The 11,698-nt window shown below is 41.5% G+C and overlaps 1 protein-coding gene across 1 annotated transcript; it reads left to right on the plus strand.

Annotated features, from left to right (window-relative positions):
- Nucleotides 1-1,204: 1,204 nt before the first annotated feature.
- LOC128311544 (uncharacterized) lies at nucleotides 1,205-10,873 on the plus strand. The gene is made up of 8 exons (XM_053202035.1): nucleotides 1,205-1,573; nucleotides 2,083-2,219; nucleotides 5,632-5,702; nucleotides 8,050-8,151; nucleotides 8,345-8,455; nucleotides 9,298-9,399; nucleotides 9,675-9,719; nucleotides 10,624-10,873. The coding sequence occupies exons 1-8, from the start codon at nucleotides 1,265-1,267 to the stop codon at nucleotides 10,680-10,682; spliced, it is 936 nt and encodes a 311-aa protein (XP_053058010.1). The 5' UTR covers nucleotides 1,205-1,264; the 3' UTR covers nucleotides 10,683-10,873.
- Nucleotides 10,874-11,698: the final 825 nt, after the last annotated feature.

The following is an 11,698-nucleotide window of genomic DNA, read 5'->3' on the forward strand; positions in this document are numbered from 1 at the left end:
GGATTTCAACACGTGAGTTTCGATGGGGGACACTTTTAATGAAGGGTTATTGCAACAGACTGGGTTTTAGACCATATTAGCCCTGCTCTTATCATATTTCAAAAGATACCCATACATTCTTGACCTTCCAGTCTATTCTTATCCCATAGACCATTACTCTTTCCATTTCATAACCGACAAAAAGTGAGCAAAAGGGTTGTAAGGTTGACTGTTCTTGCTTTATTTGTTTGTTTGTTTGCTTGCTTATTTATTTAGGCAAGGACACTTCACACCCAGTGTGGAGTCCAATGCAGGGCTTGAACTCACAACCCTGACATCAAGACCTGACCTGCGATCAAGCATCCAACACTTAACCAACTGAGCTACGAAGGCACCTCTGGTACTGTTTAATTTTATTAGCCTGTAAAGATGACTGGTAAGTTTACTTAATATTGAAGACATTGGCCATGGTAATAGCTTCCTAAAAGACTGTTATTTTGTCGACTGATTCACTGGTTTTTTTTTTTAAGTTTTTAATCACAACTTAAAACCTGTTTTCTCCAAGCGGAACACGCCCCTACGAGCTTTCCATCAGTACAAAATTGTCTGATGTCACAATCAACTCACAGGGTCAGAGTCACTCAGGACACTCTAAACCTTTGTCCCCAAAAAAACCTCCAAAGTAGTGTACCGTCCAGCTCGTTCACCCACTTCACAGTCTGGGAAATAAAGCAAGACCTAATGTTTCCACACATTTGGTGTGTATCTTGGCATTTATATTTATGAGTGGGCATAACTCAATTCCCACACATAAATCTTTCTGTCTTTCAACAAGGAAAAGGGTGCAGTTTGCTGGGGAAAGAAGGTGATTTCCTTGAAACTCATCTGAGAGAAAGGGAAGGACAGGTTTGTTCCCCACACTCCCCCCCCCCCCCTCCAAGAATGAGTGAATGAGTCTCAGTGTGACATGAGATATGCAGGCTTGATCCAAACGACCCTGTAGGCAGGCCTACCTTCTGAACGTCCTTTGGAGGGGTTTATGGAAGGGGTTTATGGAACGTCCTTTGGAGGGGTTTATGACCCAGGTCTGAAAGATCTTTGCGATACATTGCTGCCAACACGATGTTTATTTTCAGCGTTGCACAATGGTCTCTTGTGAAAAATGACAAGTAGATAAACATTGCCACATTCACAGATGTTTACTATATAAAGAGGTCAAGATTCTCACCAGCAGGTAATTGATTCTGAGCTTCCTCCAGAGGAGAAACCAAGAGGTGCTAGAAAGATGAAGATTCTACTCTTACTTCTTGGAGTCGCTCTGGTTTGTGGCGGCCGCCTACCTCTACCGGACGGCCGCCTACCTCTTCCGGACAGCCGCCTACCTCTACCGGACGGCCACCCACCTCTACCGGACGGCCGCCTACCTCTACCGGACGGCCGCCTACCTCTACCGGACGGCCACCCACCTCTACCGGACGGCCGCCTACCTCTACCGGACGGCCGCCTACCTCTACCGGATGGCCGCCTACCTTTACCGGAAGGCCACCTACCTTTACTGGACAGCCACCCACCTTTACAAGACAACCTTACACAGGTACCAGAAAAAGGCTGTCCTGACATGGACGTCTTCATGTGTGTGCCTCTGTGTGTGTGTGTGTGTGTGTGTGTGTGTGCGCGTGTGTGTGTCTTTTGGGGGGTTTTCTGTGTATATCCAAATTTATGTGCATCTAAGCCTAGCCATGCACCTGGAAACTCGGAATCCCTCTGTTCATCACCTCCTTACACATTTCTTTTGTACATGTCTGCTCTGGTCTATTAACTGGCTGCTTCCCCTGTGCTTATAAAACAGAAGGTGCATCAGCCAAAGAGCTGTTGGGTTGGAGCTCTTGCATTTGATAAGAACGAGTGTGCTATTTCAGGACTATGTGAGTTTTTAGTTCTGCTGCAGACTTGGGTTTCTCAGTATTTCATAAACCGTGCTTTTGTTCCTTAAAGTTAGATAGCTCACTGCTGATGTAAAAGAGGAGGGAAACCCATGCTGGATGATGTTGGAAGCCATCAAAAGAACTGGACCAACGTTTCTGATGGAAACTTTGCTTTTAGCTTTCAGGAGAATGGAACACGCTTTTGGTCGCAGCCACCAACTCTGACAAGATAAGCAACGGCCCATTCCACGGTTATATGCGCAAAGTTGATGTGGACATAACAAATGGCACAGTCGTCTTCAATTTTTCTGTCATGTAAGAATAGCACAGAATGAAAAGGCCTGATCTGATGACCCTGAGAGGGCATCTGAGTTGCACGTTTGCAGTGAAATACCTCGGTGATGTTGAAAAGTGAGACTCTGAGTTCTTAAGAAATTCAGTACACCCTTCTTGCTTTAATGAGACGATTCTCAGGGACCTCCTGGGACCATAGGGTTCCCGACACTGGCCTCAATCATTCTCTACCCTGAAGAACTCCCAAGCAGCAATGTTTAATCAATAGTAAATTCACCAAAGCCTTTGCTGCTTCAAATATTATTTACAAAATGCTCACTTTCCTGCAGGCATTTTATTAAGAACTCAAGAGTAACAGACGATGAAGACACTTTTTTACTTCCGTTGTTCAAACCAGAGCCAGATACAGATCTATAAAGTAATAATATCATGCATGAAATTCTTTACTAAGAGTAAAGATGCGGTGGAAAGAGGGCACCAGAAAATGACAAATGATCACATAGCTGAACTGTATTGCTTAATTGAAAACACCAGCAATCACACATGCTGATGAATTCACCTGGAAATAACAATGATTTCCACACCAACATTTGACTTCCAGTAGACGACTCCTAGGATAACAAAATGAAGCAGGAGGTATCACTGAAATCAAAGGAATATAGGGCATCTGAAAGCATCAAACCATGCAAACAGATCCTGGCCTGTAAGATTCAAACATCTATTTACATTGCAGGTGGGAAGTGTAATGCTAATTTCTATCTTTCTGAGTTCCGATGGATCTGCTCGGGGGAACTGATGATAGCTTATGATAGTTCCAAAAGTTCCCAGTATAAAGAAATGAGAAAACTTGCAAGGGGTGGTGACAGGGGATTATAAGAAACCGAAGGAAGTCTGTTTCTGAAGACCTCATTTCTAAAGCTATAGGTAGAAGGCAAGAATCTTCCAGTCTCCACTGCTCACACACACATAAACACAGGCACATACTTTGAAGAATGAGAAATAAAAAGAGACTGACATGAAGGAAAAGAAAGGGTTGTGTCTGGAGAGACTGGTTTATAAATATATAAATATAATTGTGTATTAAATTACATAACATGTTATATATATAATATGAAATCTTACACAATTATAATATGGAATAATATATAATAATAATAATGTAGGTATACGCCTGCAATATAGTGAGCATTCCATAAATAACACTCGAAGGCTCTACGAAGTCAGTAATGGATAAAACTGCAGGATATTATATACAATAATTATATAACATCGCATATATACATAATTATATGTAATATATGTGTAACGTTATATAATTATGTAATTAGGTACATAGATGTAACAGATATGTAATGGAATACAATATACAATTAATAATATAATTGATTGTATATAAGACATATAGTTGGTTATATGTTATATGCAATAATCATATAACATTGCATATATACATACATTATATGTAATATACATGTAACCTTATATGATTGTGTGCTTATGTAGATACATATATGTAATAGATATGTAATGTTATATAATTATATAATTGATTATATAACTGTATATAAAATATATAGTTGATTATATGCTATATACAATAATTATATGACATTGCATATATACATACATCGTAGGTAATATACATGTAACGTTATCTAATTATGTAATTATATACATACATATATGTAAAAGATATGCAATGTTCTATAATTATATAATTGATTGTATACAAAATACGTAGTTGGTTATATGTTCTATATAATATATAATCGATTATACACATATTACCAAATTACACACACATCCGATTCCAACAGATATACCTGTCAGTTTTCATTAACTTTTTAAAGAGTACCCCAGGGTCTTTTTCTCTCATTTTTCAAATTTCTGTGTCCGTCTGTGTTTAGTAGACTTTCCCGTTGGACGCCCACCCTGCAATCAGGTTCACTGAAACGCAAGGGACGTGCAGTGGTAGGTATCCATGTGAAGGCATAGCTCAGTGAACTTGGACCTATGTGTACATCTACTGCACCCAAAGATGCATACATTTCCCTCACCCCAGGTAGCTACAGGCAACACCTGACATGCCGTGTTTTCCTTCCCTCTTCCAGAACTTCACACGCATTAAACTTCACACGCTGCAATTAAACACGATGCATCTCATTCTGCTGTCTTCACTCCGCATAAGGTTTGGAACGTATGTCCACGTGTCTCCGTATGCAAACAGTCACTCGTGTCACTGCCAATCAGAGTTCCTCGTGTATGTACCAATATGTACGTTTCCCACTTCCTGGGTAACGTTTCCACTTTGTGGTTGTCTTGAACACCTTGGATACGAACGGCTCTGCACTAATGTCTGTGCCGACACATATTCATTTGCAACTCTTCTCTGGTAGCCCAGAACTGCTGCATCACGGCACACGAGCGTATTTAACCACAGAAAGGGTCAAGCTGTTTCCTAAGTGCCGGTGCCTTTTGCATTCTTGCCAGTAACCTATCCGATATTTAGCGGCAGCACATTCTTCCTAAACCTCGGTATTGACATCTTTTGATTTTAGGCAGTCCCGTGAATGTGAGGTACCAGCTCACTGTGGTTTGAACCTGCGTGTCTCTGATGAGTCATCGACCTGAGCACGGTTTCCTACACCATTCTTTCGTGACGGGTCTGTTCAACCATTTGCCCCATTTTAGTTGGTTTACTTCCTCTTTTACGATTTCTGCCGTATTCAATCTTCCTGTTTTTCCAAATATGCATTTTTTATCATATACACACACAGGAATACACAAACTCTCTTGTTATATATGTGACACGTATATAACTGTTTGTAATACACATCTAGTTTCCATCTAGCACATACACGCCTCATGTGTATTTATGCATTTGCTCGTGTGTGTATGGATGGATGTTTGTGCGTGTGCACGCATATGTGACTTGATGTCTAATTTTCTGAGTAGTGTTTTTATACAAGTTTATGGTTCTGATTAAATTAAGCCCATCATTTTTTCCTCCTTTCCTAGGGGGTGCTTTTTGTCTATTATATTATGTAAGAAATCTTTGCCCGCGTTGTCAGAACCGCCAAGGACCGTCTTGACGGCTCTCCTTCTCTTTTTCCGGAAAATCTTTAAGGCAAGGGAATGTTCTCTTTGCCTTCTTTTCTCACAATTCAGATTTCTTCATGTTTAATTGCCTTTAAATATGACTTGTTTTATAGTCACTCTTTAGAACTACCTGATTCCACGTGTGGACAAAGACATTTTTGGCAGGTGACCTTTGATGGTGGAAAACCTACTTCTTCTCTTTCAAATGGCACGTTGTTTACAGGCACTGAAACGATGCCTCATTCAGATTCTTGTGCGATTGACACAAAGAGAATGTTAATTGTGGTTCAAAGTTTGTTTTCATCGACTCACTCGAAGACATTTTGTTTTTAAGGACGAACGGACGGTGCACAGAAAAGTCTGCCGTGGGAACCATTGGGCGTGACAAGTTTATCAATATTGGTTGTAAGTACAAGTATTTGACTGAGATATTAAGGTCAAAATCTTAGTCTCCACTTCTTTCTGGAACTCTTGTCTGCCTGAATTCTAGTTCAACCAATCATTGGAAATGTGACCAGGCACACTCCCCTAAATTATCTATCCAAGCACTTTATCTTGTCGTGCACAGTTAAGTCATAGGACATTGGTGGCCCCTTCCAATTTTGAGTATTATTAAGTCATTCCTAAGGGCTCAGGATGTTTATTTCATAAAGTTCTTGAGTATATGAGCATGTTTCAAGATAATTTAAATGGCCTTAGGAACTAAATATAATAGGTTTATCCTCGGTTTACATATCAATCTCATTTTGCTTTATGAGAATACTTTTTTAAACATCATCTTAAAACATCTTACTGCATTCCATTCTTGGGAGATTAACCTACAATCCAAGGAAAGCGGAGTGATTTTAATCACCAGGCACATTTGTTCGTAACCTCAGCTTCTGTTAAAAGCAATGGGGATGTCGGCCAACACTTAGATTCTAAACTCTTCCTAATTACCCTAAACGACACTCCAAATTTTAAATGGCCTAATGTCTAAATATCTGATTAAAATTGTGATGTGGAAGTCTGTGGTTACAGCCCTCACCTAAGATAAGAAACAGCACAACGGCTTTGCAAAAAGTAAAATATAGATGCAAACAAAGTGAATTATATGCCTGGCATTCGACCCTATGCATATTCCTCAGTAACTTATGTTCCCAGTAGATTTTTTAAGTTATGTTCTCACTCTTCTTAGCTTTACATTATTTTTTCCTTTGCCTGAGCCATCAACGTCCTCTATCATCTTTTCTTGAATTTTCTCCCTTTTGGTAACTCCTTCTAACTTAGATTTGGACAACTTGAGAAGGGAGAATGAGCTGCACTTACTGTAACAGCTCTTTGGGAACTAGGAATTGTGACCTACCCAGCTCTGTTCTGGAGAAAGTGAGGTGTCACACTGACAAGCAGAATACCGGCAGTGGCCTTGAAACCACCCCGGAGGCTCCGAAGACAGATTTAACTTCATTGCTTCCATAACCTGCACTACCTCTATAAACCTATTTAGTGAGATTTCCTGCAAAGCCCTTCATTTAAAAAAATTTGTTAATGTTTATTTATCTTTGAGAGAGAGAGAGAGAGAGAGAGAGAGAGAGAGAGAGAGGGAGGGAGGGAGGGAGCCGAGCACAAGCAGGGGAGGGACACAGAGAGAGGGAGACCCAAAATTCGAAGCAGGCTGCAGGCTCTGAGCTGTCAACACAGAGCCTGACGTGGGGCTTGAACTCATGAGCCGCGAGATCATGACCTGAGCGGAAGTTAGATGCTCAACTGACTGAGCCATCCAAGCGAAGCCCTTCCTTATAACATTATCATTAAAACATTTGGTTACTAAGAATCTGAAGAGATGTATAAACTCTTATTTAAATTGTTCCAACACAACCCAAGACTCATGGACCTAAGAGCAGGCCTGTGCAAGATTTAGGTCCATGCAACTCTGAAGTTGTTTCAGCTGCCACTTGGTCTCTGGCTGGGGCTGACTAAGGCTATTTGAATGGGAAACACAAAGTGGCACAGTTTCAAATGAAATCCTGATGAGTGGTTCCAATAAGGCATTGTGTACGTTGAGAGCAGAAGAGAGAACGGATATTAGGAGGTATGGTGATGACGCGAAGTTGGTCAATGCTTGTTCTTTTTCTTGCATATGTGCCAGGGTGGATGGGCAGAGCCAGAGTGGAAGGTGCCCCTGCAGGCGGGATCTGAACGTGTGTATCGTCACAAGTAAAACCGTATTAATAAAAATGCACATGTTCATGGCAGCCAGAAATTTGTTGGGTAGTACACCTAGATTAAAGGGGTGGACGCTAATGACTCAGAAGATCGCCCAATGTAGGATAGGCACTCAGCACGCAGTCATGCAGGGTTTTAAAGGGCAACTGCATTTTGGTCTTAAAGAGAAATCATCTGCAATGCCGCGATAAGGCAAATAGAAAGAGATTTTAAACTTGTATTGACAATATGCCATATGACAACAAGTCGTGTTGCTCAAAAAATGTTGGCTCCACTGGAACACATGTTTCAGAAAACACTCTAGTAAGACAGGAAGGGGTGAAATGTTTAATTTCGGAAGAATGGGCCAATAAGGAAAGTTCCTTACGGGCCTTGTCTCCATGTCATACGCACTGTTCACATTCGCTGCATCGTCCGAGGGACCGATATGAGAATGGGGTTACCAATGTGCTAATTAGGCCACGGTAGAGCCAATCTCCAATACGTTCACTAAGCAAGGCTACAGTTTATATACATTTTACATATATATTTTTTGTCTCACTCACAGATACGAATCAAAATATTTTCAATCTTTTTTCTGCCTCCTCAACTTCTATCACAATCAACATGAACGCCAAAAGAAACACCACAAAAGCGTTTGTATTGCTTGGTACGTATATCTTCCTGACGATGGTCATGGCTACGTAATATTTCCACTCTTGTCTGCCTGAATTCTAGTTCAAGTAATCATTGGAAATGTGTCCAGGCACACGCCCCTAAATTATCCCCAATCTCCAATATTCACTAAGGCAAGGCTATAGTTTATATACATTTTACATATATATTTTTTGTCTCACTCACAGATACGAATCAAAATATTTTCCATATTGGTTATGACAGCCTCGGTTCTCTCATAATACGTACTGCCAACGTGGACAGAGCAGGACACACTACACAAGTGTTTGCATTGCTTGGTACGTATATCATCCTGACGATCGTATTGGGCAGGTAATATTTCCACCATCAGCATTCTCAGTGAGGAAATCAGTAGAGGCTGGAAGTACCAGATCATAAGACATTTAAGAATAATTCCCATTTGTGCAAAAAAAAAAAATCAGTTTGATTAGAAATTATTTGCTAAGAAGTGAACTCATTTCAAGCCACGGCTATCTTCGGGTTGACCCCAATTCCTTCATTTTATGACAATTTTTCAAATAGACTCTTCAGCCTCAGAGCAGAAACTTAAAAACAACAAAACACCTTCATCCTGTTTAATCCTTTCAATGCACTATTGTGAACATCAACGATTTCCACCCCCAGGGGCTAGAGAGGGGTGCTTCAGCTCTGAGATACTAGGTTTCAAGTTGGAAAAAGGCATTTGGAAACTCTGGTTTTCATAAAAAAGCAAGCTGTCTCCCGTTACTGTGTGACAGGGCTATGGTTGGGAAGGTGAGAACCGTGCTTGCTTTTTCTATGGGCCCAGAACCAGGGGTGCATGTCAGAGCCAGAGTCTGAGGTGTAGGCAGAGATGAGGTAGGCTGGATATACTTGATGGATTAGGTCCCCAATTCATGGATTTCCTGCTGTTTTCCTGGAGTCCCGCTGCTCATGTTGGGCACTGCATGGGTTACACAGGGACAGCAGTGAACGGCTCCTACCCACTTAGGTCAGGCAGCTGACACTGGGACAAAGTCAGTGGCAACTGTTGGAGACTGAGTTAAAGACTTGATTTCCCCATTCATTCTCCTCATTCTGCATTCAGAAATTCTTAGGGGTTCTAATGGGCAATTTCTGCTTTATGCACGGTGATTTTCAGGCAAAAGACTTCATCCTGATGACAACGACTTTGCAAAGTTCAGGGAGTTGATGCGACAAAACAATATTCCCGAAGAAAATCTTATAGATATCAGCAAAACTGGTAATGTGCCTCTCTCTCTCTCTCTATATATATATGTGTGTGTATATATATATATATATATATATATATTTTTTTTTTTTTTTTCCCTGAACATATCTCTCACCTGACCTGTAAATATGCTATCTGGAAAAAAAAACTGATTCATTTTACATTTTCTCTTCCATGCATTATCTTTCATAAAACCCATTATTTAAAAGAAGAAATCCTTACAAATATTGGGACATGGCCATGATGGGTTGCTCCTTTATTCACCTTTTGTATTTGTCTTTCCCCAGAGAAGTGTCCTAAAAATGAGAACGGACCAACCCATCCTGAACACTGTAAGTAAGAATGACGTGTTATCACTGCCACTATGTCAACTCAGTAATTATGTCACTAGAGAGCTTTTTTATGCTACATGAGGCTACTTCTTTTACCCCGAGACTGCAAACCAGTTGAGGTGATTAATGCTAAAAAGCAGTTTGGGGGATAAAGCATTATTTCTCAAGAATCACGCCAGTGACAGCCATTCGGAGAGAAGCAGGAGAGCCAGACGCTGGTGGGGATGACAGGAAAAATAGTGAGTTTTCCAGTCAGTTCTGACTTGAGGGTTGTCCGAATGCGTCACCACTCCATGTGCACTATTCCCGCTCATCCCGTGTTTAGTTCTGCATAATTGCAACAGCCACCTCCGAGGCCCTCCCACCACGCCAATGACACAAGCGTTCAACGTGTATTTTCCGGCAGAACGTGATTTCCTTAAAGTGTGATTGTTAAACCTTTGAAGTAATACGAGCCTCAAATTACGACCGTGCTCTAGGCTAACACATGCCATTTGTCACTGTTGTTGGGAGAAAGGGGCGAAAGAAAGGTCAAACAGAAATAGTAGCTTTCATGCTGAATATAATGTCCTGAGGCCAGAGAGCGTTTGCAATCGGAAGACCAGAGTGTAACTCCATCAAAGATCCTGTAAAATCATGTTTGATGCGCCATCCCCATGAACATTCATTCTGAAATCATCAAAGTGTTGGAAGGGATCCTGATTATGAAAAGTCCCATCACACACACATCCCTGAAAAAATTCCAGTGGGTCCCCCCCATATCGTGGGGATGGAGAATGTGATGTTCCCTGTGGGACTGGTGCACTGGGTCAACTAAACGTCCTCCGAACCCTTGATGTTGTGCTTCCTGAGGCTCATACAGTCCACTCAACTCAACCTCCTCTCCTGTTTTATGCACCTGTAGCTGCATCACTGAGAACCAGGAACACGGTCTTCCCCATGCAATCAGGATCAACAGCATGAAGATTATGTTCCTTCTTTCTGCTTCACATCATTTTCTCTATTCATACACATGTTCTCCTTTCCCATCTCGTCTCTGTCCATCACCGTTCAGGTCCTGTTTGGTGTTACAGGATTTCTCTGTCCATCACCATTCAGGTCCTGTTTGGTGTCACAGGATTTCTGAATGATTAAATAAATTGATTACACGTGTACCCTGTACCTGTGTGTCTGTGCACATATGCATGTATCCTAAACCTGTGTGTTTCATTTTAAAAACACATAAATATCCACTTTACATACAACTACCCCGGAAAGCATGGCTATCATAGGATCAACATCCCATCAGAGACCGTTCAGATTAGGCTTAAATAGAAAAGCCACAGAGGTGTCTAAATGAGAGGGAGAAAAAGGTCTAAACCATCAGCGGAAGGGACGATGGGTATTTTTACTACAATGGTCAAGAAAAAACGTCCCAAGGATGCATCTTATCTACCACAAGGAAAGAAGTGTGCACACCTCACTGAGAGTTATACACAGACAGTCTACAATGCCTTGAGTCACAATTGAGGGGCACTGCCTACCATCACAGCACCGTTACCCATGAAACTGAGGAGAAGGATTGCTATTTCCTTACAGTAGGATCACAGTCATTACAGATGGGGCATCACCGTCATCCAAGATGGGGCAGCGGCTGAGACATGGTCAACCCAGAGGGCCATGGTGTCAGTGTAGCGCTTGGACAAACCATCAGACGGTGAGCTCAGTGGGGAAGCTGTTAACACAGGACGCAAGATCTAGAGCGTGCCATTCCATTAAGTTTCAAACAGCAGTAGACACGGGAACTTCTAGGGAATGGCCATTCCCATTGTAACAGGCAGAGCACATGTATCAGCTAGCCATGGTACACAGGTGTTCACCGTCTAAGACATCAGCACTCAGGATGCACCACTTACCCAAGGGCTGTGCCAGCGTTCAGAGATCTAGTCCACACCTCAGGAAAATAAAATGAGCTTTAAACAGTATTTAATAGAATAAAT

The sequence above is a fragment of the Acinonyx jubatus genome, chromosome X (assembly GCF_027475565.1).
Source record: "Acinonyx jubatus isolate Ajub_Pintada_27869175 chromosome X, VMU_Ajub_asm_v1.0, whole genome shotgun sequence".
In the NCBI taxonomy this organism is placed as follows: Eukaryota; Metazoa; Chordata; class Mammalia; order Carnivora; family Felidae; genus Acinonyx; species Acinonyx jubatus.

Excerpts from the sequence above, each read along its gene's own strand:
- LOC128311544 (XM_053202035.1), top strand. The coding sequence starts at position 1,265 with ATGAAGATTCTACTCTTACTTCTTGGAGTCGCTCTGGTTTGTGGCGGC. Across the intron at positions 1,574-2,082 it reads TACAAGACAACCTTACACAG|CTTTCAGGAGAATGGAACAC; the intron begins GTACCAGAAAAA and ends CTTTGCTTTTAG. Across the intron at positions 8,456-9,297 it reads ACAAGTGTTTGCATTGCTTG|GCAAAAGACTTCATCCTGAT; the intron begins GTACGTATATCA and ends GGTGATTTTCAG.